General features: G+C 37.0%; 1 protein-coding gene across 2 annotated transcripts in view; it reads left to right on the top strand.

Annotated features, from left to right (window-relative positions):
* The window catches only part of LOC140789129 (glycosyltransferase BC10), a 32462-nt gene extending 14547 nt beyond the window's left edge, over positions 1–17915 (top strand). Inside the window, exons 8-12 of one of the 2 annotated variants that reach the window (XR_012109131.1) lie at positions 8202–8693; positions 8983–9048; positions 11895–12044; positions 17118–17246; positions 17645–17775. Coding sequence is in view for 1 of the 2 variants with exons in the window: in XM_073138737.1 (XP_072994838.1) it covers positions 8983–9048; positions 11895–12044; positions 17118–17246; positions 17645–17662 (363 nt within the window). In the remaining variant the exon portion in view is untranslated. Of the gene's footprint in view, positions 1–8201; positions 8694–8982; positions 9049–11894; positions 12045–17117; positions 17247–17644 lie in introns of both variants that reach the window. The other variant, XM_073138737.1, reaches the window with a different exon arrangement.
* Positions 17916–19038: the final 1123 nt, after the last annotated feature.

The raw sequence follows: 19038 nt of genomic DNA, 5'->3' as shown, positions 1-19038 counted from the left end.
TATTTCTTGAGTCGCTCCATCGCTTAATAAATTGTAAACCTTATGAAAATCCGGACATGATTCATAATCAGTTTTGATTTTATCAAACCCTATTACTTCTGCATTCATCCTTGAAAGAAGAATCGTGCGATGACTCAGTGCATCAACCGCTTTGTTGTCTGCTCCAGACTTGTGTCGCAAGGTGTACGTATAGTCCTGGAGAAATTCAACCCACCTGCCGTGTCTAGCGTTAAGCTTCTTCTGGGAGTTAAGGTAACGAAGAGCTTCATGGTTAGAGAAGATTATAAATTCTTGAGGGAGTAAATAATGTCTCCAGTGGCGAAGAGATTGAACCACAGCATAAAATTCTTTATCGTAAGTGGTATACCTTTGTCTAGTTTTATTCAACTTTTCACTAAAATAGGCAATCATATGACCTTCTTGGCTCAGGATTCCTCCTATACTAACTTCAGAAGCGTTACAAGTGACCTCAAAAACTTTAGTAAAATCGGAGAGTCACATGACAGGGGCTTCCACCATTTTCTTTTTGATTTCAGTGAAAGCTTTAGTGGCACTTGCTGACTACTCAAATTCACCTTTCTTGAGGCATTCTGTTATCAGAGCCATAATGGTACTAAACCCCCTGATGAACCGACAATAGAAGGTAGCGAGCCCATGAAAACTTCTCATGTCTCTTATAGTACGGGGTTCAGACCATTCATTAATAGCTTTGATCTTATCAGGGTCAGTAGACACACCTTCAGATGAAACAATGGAACCCAAGAAAACAACTTTGTTTGTTAGAAAGGTACATTTCTTAGGGTTTGCATACAATTGCTCTTTCCTCAAGACAGCGCAGACTTGACGAAGATGATCTATATGTTGCTCTCGAGATCGACTATATATAAGGATGTCATCAAAGTATACGACTAAAAATTGTCCCATAAAAGGTCGTAATATTTGAGTCATCATTCTCATAAAAGTACTCGGAGCATTAGTCAAGACAAAAGGCATAATCGTCCATTCATATAACTCATCTTTTGTTTTAAACGCAGTCTTCCATTTATCGCCAGGGTGTATACGAATTTAGTGATAGCCATTTTTTAAATCTATCTTTGAAAAGATCGTGACCCCTGCCATCATGTCCAGCATGTCATCCAAACGAGGAATGGAAAACGGTATTTTATCGTTATTCGATTAATGGTGTGACTGTCGACGCACATGCGCAAGATTTCATCTTTCTTTGGTGTTAACAATGCGGGAACTGCGCAAGGACTTAGGTTTTCCTTCAAAAAGCCTTTTCTCAATAACTCGTCAACTTGCCGTTTGAGTTCTGCATGTTCAATTGGGTTAAGTCTGTAATAAGGCAAGTTAGGAAGAGATGCACTCGGGACGAAGTTGATAGCATGTTGAATATCTCTCATTGGTGGCAATTCATCCGGGAGATCCTCCAGAAAGACATTCGAGAATTCCTCAATCACAGCAGTGGCTTCAAAATGAATCGATTCATTAGGCTCGTTTAGAATTTCTTGAGCAGCAAGAATGAGAATAGGAGTTCCTTTACTCATCTCGCGTTCAATGCTTTTCGCACTAATCAAGTTGACTTTACTATCCGAGTGGATGTGATTAGACTTCTTTTCCATCTTACCACTTCTAGACTGCGATGGAAGAATTTTGATCTTCTTGCCCTCGTGTTCAAACATGCCGATATTTGAATGACCATAAATATGCACATCATTATCAAATAGCCAAGGCTTTCTAAGGATAATTTAACCCACATCCATGGTCAATACATCGCACCAGATTCTATCCTTATAAGTCGTGAATTCAATTGGAACCAAACAGTGCTCTTTTATCTCAAGTGTGGTTGAATTGATCTACGAAACCTTTTAAGGATTAGGATGGGAAACCACTCTCAGGTTTAGTTTTGAAATAATGGTAGAGGACACGACATTTATACAGCTCCCACTATCCACAATTACTTTGCAAATTTTGCCTCCAATTTTTGTGAACGTGTGGAAAATAGAGCTACGCCTCCAATCATCATTGACTTTAGGTTGAGAGAGGGCACATCTAACAACATGTAACCTTGTGGAGTCTATGTGCCTCAGGCATCGTAGGGTAGTGTCTTCCTCTTCGTCTTCAAAATCTCCTTCTTCACCGTCTACATGGTGAACATATGCATCAAAGTCTTGTTCAGAGTCTTTTTCGAAGAGCTCCTCAATTAAACTTATTTTATACGGCCTCGCACAATTTGTAGCAACATGTCCATAGCCTTGACACTTATAGCATTTGACCCGAGGATTAATCTTAGAAAAGTCTTTCTCGACGCTCTTACCCTTGTATTCTACCTTGGATTGTGACGGGCTAGGGGTAGATTGATTAAAAGATTGATTGGTAGATTTGGCTTGATGAGGACCTGTGGAGGATTTATGAATTTGAGGTCTTGTTTCGTAATTTAATGAGATGTGTTAGGTCTAGACTCCTCTAAGTCTTGAACTAAGCTATAGACTTTTTCCAAAGTATCAATGTTACGGGCAAAAAGCTCACTTCTCAACTCTTCGCGTAGGCCAGCCCTAAATCTGGATAAGATTTGCATAGGGGTTTCTGATTCGATCACGCTATACCGAACAAGCAATTCATTAAAAGCCGCAACATAATCCTTAGCTGACTTACTCCCTTAGGTAAATCGGTTCCATATGTCTAGAAGTTTAGGGTAATAAAAAGGTGAGATATTTACGTTTAAGCTCATTTTTCATGTCAACCCAAATTTCAATTAGAAGCTCACCCCTAATCAGGATCTCGCTCATTCCCTTGAAAGTGTTGACAAGGTAAAGGAGTGGGAGATTCTTCAAGGTCAAGGCGGTAATTATTTTGAGGACCGGTGTGCTCATAGGGTCTTTCTACCCTATGTAGTCGTTCATCGGTCACCCGTTGATACCCAAGCAAAGTATCCTGAGTATCTCTGACTTGTTGAGCTAAGGTACCTAGTTGACCTATAATATCGTCAAGCTTCTTAATAAGTTCGGGATTCATACTGTTATCATTGGACTCACTAGAATCACTGAGGAGATAAGCCTTACCTTTACGTGTTGGCATACACTAATATGCAATGAATGGGTTAGGTATTGCTTTATTTTTATTTTATGCTTGCTAATTTAAACAAAATTAAATAGTGTTATAACCTAATGGGATGCAGACGTCTCCTAAATATAATCCAAATATAAATGTCTTGATCTAAATGATATGAGATGATGTACTATGCAGTCAAAAAAATCTTAAAAATGAATACTCAATTGAATTTAGATTTTCTATTCAGGAGATTCAAAGATTAATGTCAAGATTTAATAGTTTTTAAACAAAAGTCACATTTAATAAATGCCAAGTCCTTTAAATTTCTTTCCAAAAATTAGCATGATACTAATATTCTATTCAGCATAGTTCAACTTTTAATATCTGGACTAAAGCATATAAGGTTTCTATGTAATCTCTCCCTCACTATATGTGGACAGCATGAACTGATAAAAGTTTAGAGATGATACTAGAAAAGAATGGCCCAAAAATATTTAATACGATGAAAAAAGCATGAACCTGACCATCTGATAAAAAAAATTGAAATTTAATTATTTTCTTTTCACCCTTCTTCTTTCTCCTCTCTTCGTCCACAATATCTTGTGGTATAGGTCCCTTTTGTCAGCACCAATGAATGGTTAGCAGCAATGTCGGCGACGTCGGCAGCAAGGCCTGAGAAAGTGAAGAGATCGGACGGTCTGGCAGTGATGGTCGCAATCAGCTACGGCGGGGAACGAGGCACGGCGATCACTCCCTCTGGCAATAGCGATCAATCTCAGTTAAGGTAACGGGAGATCAAGGCATGGGCCTCGGTGTCGGCGTCGTCAGTAATGGTTCCAGGCGTCAAAAGGGACGTCGTCGTCAGTGAAGAATGTAGTCGTCGAAGGTGGAGAAGGAGGGCGTCGATGTCGAGAAGCCCTGATGGCGGTGTCGTCGGTGGAGGGCGTCGATGTGGCGCCGTCGTCGTTGGCGTCGTTGGGTGGAGCGACGGTGTTAGGTGGCATCGTTGAGGCGGGGCAGAACCGAGGCGGCGTCGGGGCAGTAGCGACTGGAAATTGGCTAGGGCTCGATGTGAGGTGAGGGGGAGGGTGGGGATGAAGATGGCTAACGGGTTGGTGTCACGACCCGAAATAGGAATCATGACCGGCCATGCATCTTAATATGCTTGAGATACACGAAGCCTTATTAATACTTTTTACATGTACGATGGCAAAATAAATAAATAAAATGAAGATCTGCTTTATTAAATTTTAAAACTAATTGCAATAAATATAAAATAATATTATTATTTTTGAGTCTCTAAACGAAATAAATAAATCTTCTATTCTAAAACATAAAATCGAAAAGAGGAAAAGTAAATAGGCGAATCCTAAATAGAGGTAGAGTCCGGGTACATCTCGCTCACCCTGCCGACTGTTAGCTGAGATAAATAAATACAAAAAAAAAATTCCATGAGCCAACAACTATAGCCCAGTGAGTGGAATCCACTCGAAAACCAAATAAATTCTAAATTGTATTAATGCTAAAAAAGATTAAACTAAAAGCAACAATATCCATAACAATTTGCAATAAGCATGTTTTTTAAAATAATAAAAATGATAATAATAAAGAGTCACAACTTGTAACCTTGCACAGTTTCAACGTATTAACATCTTTTCAATATGTATACTGTCATATATCTCAATTGGTCTAAACCCTGTGAATCCACATCAATTAGAAGTCACCTCGACGCTCGGAATTTTTTTTCTACTAACTGTTGAGAGAAAGTTAGAGTCACTTAGGAATTTATCATTCATTCTAGGACTGTTCCCTAACCCCACCAGAGTCATCTAAGAAAGTCACCGCAGTGATCTAATTTAGGACTTTCCCCTGGACTTCCAAATAGATGAGTCACCACGGAAAAATCACAAGTGATTTATATCGGGACTGTTCTCTAAGTCATACCAATACTAATTTCGTTTTTCTTTTCACAAATATCAATACTTGCACAAAGTATGGTGATGCATTGAGTATAATGATTAAATGCACACAGAAAATGTAACAATTAATTTTTGCACGTACGGATGAAAATTAATAATTTTGCACACAGAAATTTATATGGTCCGACAAAGGTACGAAATATAATAAAATAAATATGTGAGTGAACTCACTCAACTGAGTCTGGGCAAGACAACCGAAATCTCAAATCTCTAGCTCATGTACTAAAAATCACCACCTTTAATAATAATAAATAATAAAAATTTTAATTTGAATAATATCAATATTTCTAAAACTTAAAAAAAACTAAAAAGAACTAAAATAGGTTAAATCACTCATTGGATTGGGCTGGGCTACTGCTGGCCCGGCCCAATTAAAAAAAAAGAACTAATCGGGTTGGGCCAAGGCCCAGCCAAAAAGAAACTAATCGGGCTGGGCCAAATTAAGTGGATTGGGCTATAGGCTAACCCATAGCCCACCCAATTAAGTGGTTCCGGTCGGGTCTTTGGATCCGAAATCCAACCCGAACCTGAAACTTAATAGAAAAGGGTTGGCTCGGGTTAAACCCGAGCCCCACCCAAAACCTTCTCTTCCCGCGACCGACGCGAAGAAGAGAAGAGTTGAGAGAGGGAGTGATCGGCGGGGTCCCTCAACCTCTCGGCTCTCTCTCTCTCTCTCTCTCTCTCTAAGTGGAAGAGAACCCACCACGGACGGTCGACGCCAAAGCTGACGTCGACTGGAGCCACGAGGGCTCTCCCAGAAGGCAACCATGGCACAAGACCAACGTCTTGGAGCTCTTGAGCAAGAGCAGCAGTAGCCCGAAGCCGCCGGCCGGCGTGAGTTGCCGGCGAAGCCTAAAACCCACAAATTTAGGTATTTTCGTTTTACCTTATTAAACTGAAATTAGATTTGAGGGGTGGGAGAGGACTTACCAAGGAGTCACGTGGTGGTCTTCGTTGGCTCCGGCAGGCCGATTCCACGGTGTGACTCCGTCGGTGAGGAAGAAGGCGAAAGAGGGGAGGAAGAAGAGAGAGGCTGAGGTGATTAAGCAGAGAGAGAGAAAATTTAGGGTTTAATTTATATATTAAAAGAGGATCAAATCTAATCCGATTCAAATTAGATGAAATCCTTTCTGCACCTTGTCGCGTGCCAAAGAGGGAGAGGGGAGGGGCTGCACGTGCAGAGCACGTGCACCCTCCTCTCTCAACCTCTAATTAATATTTTTTTTCTGGTTCTTACAATTGGGATGATGATGACTAACGGGTTGAGGATTTAGTCTAAAAGGTTTTGGGTTTTGGATTAATGGGTTTTGGGTTCAAGTTTGATGGGTTTAATAGGGTTGGGTTGGGTTAGAAGTGTTTGGGTTAATGGGTGTGAGTTTGGGTTGGGTGGCTAATGGGTTTGGATTTGGAGCTGATTTGAAGGGTGGTTTCAAGTTAGGGAAGGGAAATTTTGAAAATTGAAAATATTGGAGGGAGAAGAAATAAAAGACAGTTTGGTAGAGGTTTAGGAAAGATGGGATTTGTTTTTTTAGGAAAAGAGACGTGCTGTTTTTTTTTTTTTCAATCTATAAAAATAAATAAAGATGGACTAGTAGATCACTGAATAATGCAACAACAATTAAATTTTGAAGGATTTGGAATCTTACGCGGTGGTGATTCCGCTATGACAACAGACTCTTTTTGTTCCTCGTTGATAGTAATTTCCTTGCTCGTCGTGCATTGGATTTCTTGACGTTTCGGTGTTCGTGGAGCGATTGGTCGTGCAAAAAACAAATGTGGAGTGACGTAGAACCCGGGAGGAGTTTCGTCCATAAACTAGGATCCTTCGCTTTGATACCAAAAATGATGTAAAACGTGGTGGAGAAGATGAAAGAGGAAAATAAGAAGGGAAGGAATGGAGTTTCACACCTTCACCCTAAGAAACGGTTTCACACCAAAATTCTCTAGAGAGCAAAATTACATGAACTTTCATTGACCTCCAAAGAAATTATAATGGGTCTATATATAGACCTACAATGGAATTAAATAAAAAAACACCCTATATTGGAAATAAACAAAAGACACCCTAAATAAATCAAAATCAGAATCAGATCCTTATAAGAGGGATCATCAATTGTCGGCACCTCCTGCGCTGGTACATACGACATCGAGTCCAATCAGTGATATCCACGTCACTAACTGCCCAAACGACTCGGATGATCACATGGCCTCGCCTGGCTAGCTCTGACTAACCCAACGACAATAAGTAAACAAATCCAACTAGCTAATAAACCAAGCAACTAACACAAACCTAACTCCTAGATAACCGAACCCTAGATCAAGTTCGTAACATTATACAAATATATTTTCCAAACGAAACTACTACAACTAAAAGTAGAATGGGCAAAATCCTAAGCAGAGGTAATGATTCTTGGTGCACACGTGCATTCGCCCTGCCGATTAGCATTTGAATTATTAAAGAAATTCATGAGCTAAAATCTTTAGCTCAGTGGATGAATCCACCCAAAAGCTTGTAAACATAATCTATAATCGTGTCTAGAAAAAAAAGCTCAATATTTATTAACAATTACAAGCATGCTGACAATGCGAATAATAAAGCAAAGTAACAATAATGCGAATAATCAACTAATAACGTGCTCAATTTTACTATGCGAAATTTTCAATCTCAATAATTACCATATTTCTCATTTTTTGGGTTTGTGCCTATAGACATAAATTAGAAGTCACTTTAAGATGACACTCGAGTTAATCCTATTAGGGTCACTAGGAGGTCTCACTATGTGATAAACTCATCCTGCCTTCTTCACTAACTGTTGAAAGATATTAAGTTCACTTAAGTGAAATTTGTAGTTTAGTTTGGGATTGTTCTCTAACCCTGCTAAAGTCATCTAAACGAATCATAGGTTGATCAAGAATAGGTTTGTTCCTTGGATTTTTAAGGTAGGCTTGAGTCACCACAAGAAGATACATGAACAATATCTAGCCTTGGTTTGTTCTCAAAGTCCTATCTGCTCATAAAATTTTTATAGTATAATTCTTTGACACTTGTAAAACCTAAGTTTGATCTTGAGACAATGTTTCTACGATTTTGGTTATTTGTAGAAGTAATGAAATGCAGTCTAGATTGCATGTACAAAAAGTTTCTATCAAGGATTGTCGTGGTTGTGGCAGGTCTCTTGCCGAGTGGAAGGCACAACACAATTTAGTATGTGTCGGCCGTGCCTTAGAGGAGAAAAAGATAAGCAAGAGGAGAGAAAAAGAATGAGAGAGATGGAGAAGGAGAGGATGGAAAGCTTATTAGGACTGTCGAGCCCCACCGCCGAGCCACCACTGTTGATGCCATACCCTCACGTTGCCACAACTAGTTTTCTCTTATGTGAATAGAGTCTATTGTCAGAATCGAAATGGATTTGCTAGTGGATCTAACTTAAAGTAAGCGGATGATCTGAACCAAGCAAATCTAACTTAAGAGATGATATGCTAGTGGATTGTCTTCTTCCTCTACCCTAGCCTTCTCACTTCCATTACCACCTCCTTCGCATAGACCGCACTGCCATCAAGATCTCCACCACCTCTCTGCCGGCTAAAAACAACTTTTCTGGCCGTCCCTCGCCACTAATCTCCTTGATGGGCCGCTTCACAACATCATAGTGCTGCTATGAGGTGAGATGAGAGGTGCCGTTGGCACCACATGGCAATCCGTTGGTTTCTATTTTTCATTCCAGTAAAACTATCATGCGTACCATTGCAGGAAACTTTCCAAGGCAAAGTTGCAACTTTTCATCTTTGTTTAAAGGCCCAAGCCAAAGTCATGGGTCAATTTGCTCTTTATGTTCTTATAGTTTGCAATATTCATTAGCTCTAAGTTCCTTGTAGCCACATATGTGTTCTTTCCGAAGTTATGCAGCTATAGATTGTGCCTAACGTATTCTTAAAATGGATTATTGTCCAGCCTGCAGATGCTTCCAAGGAGCACAACTGTATACCAGATGAACATTATGTTCAAACATTGATAGCGGTGAGGATCTCTTTATACTCTTCTTTCCTTTGCCACTTGTATATATCTATTTGAGTCAATTGTACATATCATTGATCAGTAGATAACCTTTTTCTTGCCTAATATTGGGATAAACTGAGTCAGACTATATTTTAGGAAAGTGTACACATGAACAATGAACCCTGATGACTTTATGGAGCTATGGGGCTGTGGATTGTATATTTTCTAATAGAATGGTTAGGGCTTGAAGTTATACCAGTTGGAAGAAACGGGGTTAAATTTTTGGGGTATTTTGCATTGATTGTGGACTCTTGCAGTTGGGCAAATTATCTTCTGGTACACTTCAAAGATAGCATTGGGTTAGATTTAGGGTTTAGATGCTGAAGGACAATAACCAAAGAAATTAGGAAGAGAAAAATAAGAAAAGCACACCTTTAGTTCCCATCTTTGGATCAATCTCCTCTCCTAGATCTCTCTTTCTTTTTCTTTTCTTTTTTTTTTCTTTTTTTGGTTTGGGAAATTAGCCTAGCCTACCAGTAAAGAGACCTTAAAAATGGGTCTTCTTGAGTAAGCTAAATAGGTTGGTCTCAGACAACACTCAAGACGTGCCACTCAATATCCTACCATATTGAATGACATGGATAATAAAAACAATGATACATGTTGGTATGGGATGAAATTCCTTAGCATGAGGAGTGCCACCATCGCATGCCCCATGCCAAGTGTCGGTACGCCACTAGCGTGACATGACAATCCTTGAGGGAAAACTTATAAACAAAGTCAAATTCGTATTTTTAAACATCAAAATAGACCTTACATAGGTACTACAAAACTTAACTAAGTGCTAACTTATTGACAATACCTAGAACACCTTAAAAATGGAACCTGAACCATCAGACCCAAGTGCAAAATTAAGGAAGTACATGAAAGTAAATCAAATAAATGATGCAAATTATATAAAAAAAGATTGGAATAACTTGCTTCTAGCTTCTAGCTAGACCTGACATAATTGTTAGACCGAAAATCAACTAACTCTGACATTTTGTTGTCGTATCTTCTGGCTGTTGCATCAAATGCTTCCAATGTGAAAGAACTTTTACCGAGATCTTTAATGTGAAGTTGACACCATCAAGTATTACCCTTCATAAATCAATAATGATGGTGTAGACCAACTGACTGACCTCATGGGATCAAGGTTAAGAAAGCTAGTCGTTGATTTTGTAATCCGTTAAAGCCTTAGGGTATCTCATAGGTTAACTATTCATTCTTGCATCTAATAGAAAAAACTTTAACAACTTCAACATGCATCAAGTACCCAATAACAACAATGCTGACTATATTATCTTATTCATGCATATCATTGACATTTGTTTCAATGGAAACTTCAGCCAGGGGTTTACTTTGATTGCTTGATTCAATGGGCTTTCAATATCTATTCTCCTTGTTTTGTTGTCTTCTTGCTTAAAAGATCTTCATCCCAAGGTACTATCTTCTATAGTTTCAACTGTTCTCTGATAATTCAAGTTTACAACTCAACAGCAACAAGATCAAATGTTTATATTCTTGTGATGCAACCTTCACATCCATATCTAAATCATCCAAATATGACGTGGCTCTTTCATCTAACATTTGAAAAGAATATTTTAATGAAATGTTGATCTTCATGAATTACTATTCTTCGTGCAAATAGTAAAATACTGGCTATGGTTTGGTAAGACTTTAAGAACAAACACAGACGAGATATTATTCGTGCATCTCCCTTTAATTACTTAAGTCTATCTTAAAGTCCAGGGGACAGATCTATTTTTGATTATTATCCGTTTAGGTGACTCTAGCACGGTTAGAGAATAGTTCAAGGAACAGTCCTATTCCTGATCATTACATAATCCGTTTAGGTGACTCTAGCACAGTTAGAAAGTAGTCTCAGGCTAGATAAAAAATCTTTCTAAGGTGACTCTAATCTTTCTCCATAGTTAGTGAAAAAGACAGATTGCATTTATCACATAATGACATCTCCTGGTTATTTTGACCAGATCAATTATCAGTAAAAAACTTGAGCACATCTCAATGTGACTTCTAATTGATGTGAATCTACTAATAGTCCCAAGTTGAGACAGTATTACCTTGCTAATTGCATATTTGTGGCTTATACTTATTATTCATATTATGAGCTTGCTGGCTATTGTTATTAAGTATTGAGCTTTAGTTAATATCTTATATTAAATAAAAAATAATTTTCTAATTTTTGGGTGGATTCACTCACTGAGCTAAAATTGTTAGCTCATTAAACTCTTTTAATATTTCAAATGTTGGTCAGTGCGGCGAATAAACATGGGCACCGGGACTCTACCCCCGCTTAGGATTTTGGCCCTCACACTTTTAATGTAATAATGATTCTTAGTTTCAAATTGAAAAGCTAAGTGTTGCTTTAGTAATGTTTAGAAGACATTGATTGTATAATTTAGATATTTTATGTCTTTAAAGGTTTTTGAATTGGAGTTATTAAATAAATTTTGAGTTGTATTTTATTATGGATAATTATTTAAGGCTTCGTGTATCTCAAGCTTATTGGGACCGGTCATGATTCATATTTCGAGTTGTGATACCTTATTTCTTATTAAAGGGGCAACTTGAAACAAGCTTAACATGAATGAATAGATCTTGTTTTTTTCTTTGTGAGAAATTAATAATAGTGGTGATGATATCCAAGGCACTTTTGGAAGAAGGGAATGAGCTATGCTTCAAAAACAAATTTGCTTCTTTGTTATGGTGTCTGATTTATTTTCATTTAATTTACTTTTGTGTTTAATATAGTGATCCCTTTGTTCCCTAAATTCGCATTAAAAGTATTTGGTTTTGTGATGCAGCAAAAAGGATTTGAAGGTGAAATTACTCGAAGATCCTTGACGCACACTTCATGGGACCTTTCATCATCAAGAGACCGTCAAAGGCGTGGTTGGCATCCTGTAACTTACAAGCTTTCAGATGCTACTCCTTCTCTTATAAAAAGTATAAAGGTATGTTTGGAAATCTCTTCTGATCTTCCATACTGTTAACTTTTCTGGGATTTAGTGAATCACTGCTTCCTTTTCTGCTTATGTTGAAAGCCGCTTAAAGTGTAACTAAACCTATATGCACCTTTCACCATCTTCAAGTGTGGTTGTGGAAATTACTTACAATCAGTTTATAATGAAATAATAGCAATATAACTGAAATATCTTTTTTTCTACAATCATTCTTTTCTTTAAACCCTAGCACGAATATTCTATCTTGGAACAAGGTTCTATGCCTGTCAGACATGCAAATTCTGTCCCATAATTCTTTAGTAAAAGAAAAGGAAGAGAATACATAGTGGGCATAGGTGAACAAGTATCGGACTAGGGTGGACACACAAGCTAATTGAAATAGGTTTTTGATTGGACCATTTTTGATGGGATTACCCGAATCTAATGTCACGACATAAAATTAGAATCATGACCGGCCATATACCTCAATGCACTTGAGGTACACAAAGCCTTAGCCGATACTTTTCTAAGTCCCAAAATGACAAGAATTTAATTATGAATGGGTAACTCCAATAAATATAATCCAATAGTAAAGAAAAGATCAATGCCTTCGATAATGTGTCACTAATCAAACTAGAATAATAGATAGTTAAAATAAAGTGTCTAATACAATCGATAGACAAAATAATAAAATCTTAAATGGAAGTGGAGTCCCGGTGCATTTTGCTCAATTGCCACGTTGATCAGTATCTGAAATATTAGAAGAGGGAACCCATGAACCAACAATCATAGCTCAGTGAGTGGAATCTAATCAAAAGCCAAATAAATTCGAATCCATAAACATAACTTTAAATAAATACAAGTCCAATAATATAAAATGAGAATCTCACCAAGTATGCTTATGATAACAATAATAATAATAATAGTACAAGTAATAACGAAGTAAATCATATCTCATAACATGGTTCGTGTCAATATGCTAAATTTCTCTTAATATTAATAATAATGTCATATGTCTTAACTTGTGACTATGTCTGAGGATCAACTATAAGTCATCTCGAGATATGCTCGAGTCTTTTTTTTATAGTTAATCTAATTAGGGTCACCACGAGGTGTTACTATATAATAAACTCACCCTATCTTTTTCACTAACTATAGAGAAAGATTAGAGTCACCTTAAAAAGATTTCTAATCTAGCCTAGGACTGTTCTCTAATCGTGCTCGAGTTTTTTTCTTATAGTTAATCCAATTAGGGTCACCAGGAGGTGTCACTTTGTGATAAACTCATCTTGTCTTTTTTACTAACTATAAAGAAAGATTAGAGTCACCTTAGAGAGAATTCTAATCCTGTCTGGGACTGTTCTCTAACCGTGCCATAGTCACCTAAACGGATGATATATTAATCAAGAATAAGTCTGCCCCCTGGATTGTTCTCTAATCGCGCCAGAGTGACCTAAACGGATCATGTGCTAATCAAGTATAGGTTTCTACCCTGGACTTCCAAATAGACATTGAGTCACCATAGGGAGATGCACAAAGAATATTTAGCCTGTGTCCGTTCTCAAAGTCCTACCATATATCAATTATGTTTTTTCACTAATATTCATGATAATTTAAATGGCTATATGCACAAAGTATAACAATCTACTGAGTCTTATATTTTATACATAGAATATAATACTGCACATAGAAATATGATATTGTATTTGCACACTGAATTATACATGATCCGATAAAAAGCACGAAGTACAAGATGAATAAATAAAATAAAGAGTGAACCCGCTCATTTGTGTCTAAGTGAAACGATTGAAATCTCTAGTCCATGGGCGATCCAGGCAACCGATATGGCTAATACATCGGTATGTATAAGAGCTTCTGTACTTCATTTAATGGAATGAAACAAAGTCTTAGCCAATTTGGCTTCAACACATATTTCACATTTTTTATTTAAATCAATTTGAAAATTAGGCAACATGTTAAGATTAATTAATCTACGCAATGTACCATAATTAACATGTCCTAATCTACCATGCCAAATTTCACAAGACTCAAGCAAGTAAGAAGAAGATTCCTTTTTATTTATTCTTGAAGTTACAGTCATTACATTCATCTTAAAGAGACCATTTGACAAATAGCCCCTTCCAACATACATGCCATTTTTGATAAGTACAAACTTATCAGACTCAAACACCAACTTAAAACCTTTCTTACTCAATAATGATCCCGAAACCAGATTCTTTCGAATGTCGGGCACATGCATTACATCTTTAAGAGTAAGTTCTTTTCCTGAAGTCAATTTTAACACGACCTTCCCTATTCCTTCCACCTTGGAAGTTGCAGTTTGATAAGATGAAAACATCCACCTATTGGCACAAATGTGTCGAGTAGCTCTAGTGTCTACCCACCATTCTTTAGGATTACCACCAATCAGGTTTACTTCCGAAACAATAGCGGAGAGGTGCATGTCATCGACATTAGAATGAAGGTTTTCCACTTCAGTTACATTGGCTTGTGGTTCTTTTCAGAGTTCTCCTTTTTTCGCAAACGGCAGTCCTGAGCACGATGCCCTTGCTTGTCACAGACATAACATTTGCCCTTGAACTTCTTTGCATTGCCACTTTTAGAGCCTTCGCCGGTATGCTTCCTTTTCTTGTCCTTTGTGGACTCCACAACATTTGCCTTTGACACAAACTGGCTTCCAATTTTCTTTTCAGCAGTACATTGTCTTCTTCAATCCTCAATTTGGCAATAAGGTCTTCAAGTGTCATTTCTTTGTGCTTGTGTTTTAGGTAATTTTTTGAAATCCCTCCAAGACGGTGGCAGTTTTTCTATAATAGATGCCACTTGGAATGATTCATTAATCACCATCCGTTCAGCATGAATCTCATGAATTATCACTTGAAGATCTTATGGTTAATTATTGGTTTAGTGTCAACCATCTTTTACTCAAGAAATTTACCGACTACAAATTTCTTTGCACCGACATCTTCTATCTTGTACTTGTCTAAATATTCCCATAATTCCTTAGACATGTTTACTGAACTATACACGTTATATAACAAGTTGTCTAGTCCATTGAGGATATAGTTTCGTCAAAGGAAGTCGGCATACTTCCACGCATCCACTACAGCAACTACTTATCTATCAGTTTCCTCCTTTCGGAGTTTAGGCACATCTTCATGTCAGATTTTAGCTAAATTCAAGGTGGTCAGATAAAAGAGCATTTTCTATTACCATCTCTTAAATTCTGCACCACAGAATTTCTCAGGCTTTTCTCCATGAATTGTAGGTATTGGAGGAGCAGTGATAAGGGAAATAGTACTCTTTACTATTTCAGCCATCTAAAAGAATGAAAGAAAAATAAAAATCCGATCAGAAGAAAAGAACACTAATTGGAATCAGACTAACAACCAAAAAATTGGTCTTAAGATTGTTGGTGGTAATAATCTGATTCCAAAGAGTCACAAAAAAAAAGAAAATGTTGGCGGTAACAATCTGATTTCAAAGAGTCACAAAAAAAATCCGATCAAAAATAAATAAATTAAATAAACTTACAGATTACAGAATATAAAATTCTGAATAGTCGAGTCTAGTGTTGGACACTATCTCCTTAAGACCAATTCGCCCTCCACTGATTGCTTCTGGAACAATGGATGTCGGTCTCCCAGGATATAACGACTACCTTGCACTCAAAAGGAAGCAACTTTCAAATGCCTTGTTAAACCTAAACCGTGCTGTGCTATCTCTCAAATGCAGACTCAAACTTAAGACTCGACTCTAGAAGGAATGAACCAAATTTCTATATGAAATTATGCAGACTGACAGCCTATTTATAGAATTAAATAGGCTCGACGAAAAGATGCAAAAGGTCATCGAATGGATGCACCATTTCGGGTCTGAAACCAATTAATAGTTACACTGTGAAGGGACACAACACTTTGACCTCGAACCAAATCAGATTTGAACCCGTATCAGGCAAAAAATTAAAATTGGACTTGATCCGTGCATGCGAACCAAGCCGAGTCGGGCCGGGTGGCGCGCGCGAGTTAAGTTGCATAGTAACCTTTACCCACAAAATAGGTATCCCTTTTGGGGCTCAAAGCCCATAAGAAGTTTGTTACTTATATACCATACTAACATTTCTCAAATATCCAATATGGTACTAAACTCACTTTTCTTTATTTTCTATTGCCACAATACCCACTTTAGAGCCAATTTTCATTCACTTCTTTTTATGAATTTGACTAAGTAAATATATGACAATAAAGTATTCTTTGAGCTAAATTAATTCCACTATTAAACCATCATTAATAATGTGTGGGCCCCACTTAAAACTTAACTCAAAGTTAATAAAAAATTTATGTCAAATACATGAAATTACCAACATCTCTATCATGTAGGAATTATATCTTGTATATCTCTATCATGTAGTATCGATATCTTGTATCTGTATTCATATCCGTATCCCATATTCGTATCATGTTATATCCATATTTCCGTATATATCCATGCTTTATAGATGTAGACACATTCATAACTTGCATGAACCAATTAGTGACTTCTCTTTTATTTTCTCAAGGCTTAGCTTCCTCTTTAGAGCTAAAATTGGTTGAAGATAAGTAATTGGTACACATGATTTGAGGATATCTAGCAAAATCAGCGAATGTAGTCATAATTTGAATTACTAACAAAGAGTTATAGAAAGCATATATATATTAAGTGAAAGATATTTTTCAACAAGAACATGATACATAGATAACATGTAGGTTGTGATATTATTTGATTTAAACGTTGAAGGAAGGGTATGTAAACTGAGCTGAATGCATCTGCATATCTACAGTACGGATCAAGCTATAAGGTCATTATTTGCATCAGTTAAAAGTTAATGGTGTAATAAAACAAAATATTCTTCAAGAATCTGATCATATCTTCAGTCTTGATTGAGTTGTCTTTGCATTGAATTGCTTCTTAGTTTAGATATGGTTTATCATGTTTTCCAACTTCTAAACCTTGTTGCAATTTGTTGCTATCTTCTATGATCAACTACAAATGCTAGAATTATGTAGATCGTTTCTGCAATTTCAGGACATAGACAATATCTATTATGAAACAGAATACAGAAGGGAATGGTGTACAAGCAGAGGGAGGCCATCAACTTGCTTCCTCTTTGCAAGAAAATTCACACGCTCGGCTGCTCTCAGGCTTCTTAACATGGTAAGAACCTATTTTGTGTAAATATATGTTACTTTCTGTATTTTTGGGGTACTTACAGTATAAATATGCTTAAAGTGTCAATTTTCCTTTGATAGTGCAAGTCAACATGGCAACAATGTAAATATGCGTAAAGCAAAAAATTTGACTAATTTGATTTTGGACTTGTATATTTGACCCGGCCAACTTGATTATATCCCAATCAGATGTACCTAGTTTTAGTTAATCAGTTTTGGATTTGGAAATAATGATCCCTAGTTGGTTGGGTCTAGCCAAATTGGGCAGGTACCACATTCCAGTGCACATACCAGATCTCAATCACGAGTATTATTGTTAAAATCATACTTCTGTTCATAATGTTTTACCTTTTTCTGTACTGAGGTTTTCATTTGTTTTGGCAGTCGATACTAGCTATATAACGAAGGAAGGCTTATTCTGCTGTATTGCTCAAGGCTTCTCGCCAGGAGGAATGTTAAAGGCAAAACATGTAAATGTATGACAAAAGAAAAAAAAGAAAAAAGAAAAAAGAAAAGAAAAATCTTGTATTGGACCAAAGTCCTGGAGCAAATGTTGTAAAGCAAAAAACTCTTGTATCATTCAGTTTCAGGTTCCGTAATCCCGCATTGGAGCTTACGAGATCCATCTCTTGCCAATATGAGAACTTCATGTCCATATTAGTCTGTTTCGTTCCTAACCTTGCCATATTTTTCTTCATACAAAATGCCGCGAATCAAGCTTCAGTCGAACTCGTGACTGAAACAAGTTCTTCAGTATTGGGATTGCTAACAGCTTAAAGTACAATATTTACAAACTCGTGACTGAAACAAGAGTCATGGCAATGCTTACATAGTATTAGAAACTGGGTAATTTATCTGATTGTAAAGAGAAGGGTCGCCATGGGCGGGAGAAAGTAGTGTTCCAGTGGTTCTGAGAGTGTATTGTATTTCTGGGGCTTCCCATCCCCTGGTCCTCCCTAATAATTTTATATTTTATTAATAACTATAATTACATGATAGATTTAATGTGGGTTAAATAATATTTATTTATATAAAATAAAATGACTCACCAGCTTATAGTGTTTCAAAAAATATAAATTCACTCATAATGTTTGGTTTACTGGCTTGAAAAGGAAGCTTGCGAAAATTAAAGTAGAAAAAAATAGTAGGTAGCTTGCGGTGTGATATTTTGTGGGTTTACAACCCTGGAAGCCTTAAAGCAATCTCTTTTGCGGGTTTACATGATTATACAAAGGGAAAAGTCATAATAAATAAACTATACACATTGGCAGTTGTGTAATAAATGTTATGTGAGGTCACTTTGGCTAAGTTAAAAGGCTGCTTGCTATCTTAGTATAATATTTGCGGCCTTAGAAATATGTTGCAGACTAAGAAATTTAGGTCTGCAAATAAGAAGGAATAAATCTGTACACACCATTGCGTATCAAATCCTGTCAAATCCATCCCTTCTATGTATAATTCGACTAAATAGGTTAAGTTTAAGTTGAGTCAAGTTAGTTAGTTAGCTTTATCTTCTTGTTTGAATTTTAAATAAATCGAATAATTCGTGGATCTGATCCGCTAGAGAATTTTACTCCTATAAATAGAAGTGGACATGTATTGATAATAATCATGGAATGGATATGATTTTAGCCAAATATTCCTTATCGTTTTTATCTTTTATCGTAACCGTTAGATCGCCTTATCTTTTTAGGAGTAGATCATAGCCGTAGAAACATCCGACCTTCCAAACCCTAGCCACCACCCTCTACCTTATGGCCATCCACCACCACCCTTGG

The sequence above is a fragment of the Typha latifolia genome, chromosome 1, assembly GCF_019914945.1.
Source record: "Typha latifolia isolate L0001 chromosome 1, TyphaL0001v2, whole genome shotgun sequence".
Lineage (NCBI taxonomy): Eukaryota > Viridiplantae > Streptophyta > Magnoliopsida > Poales > Typhaceae > Typha > Typha latifolia.
This window is presented reverse-complemented; position numbering and strand designations above follow the sequence as displayed.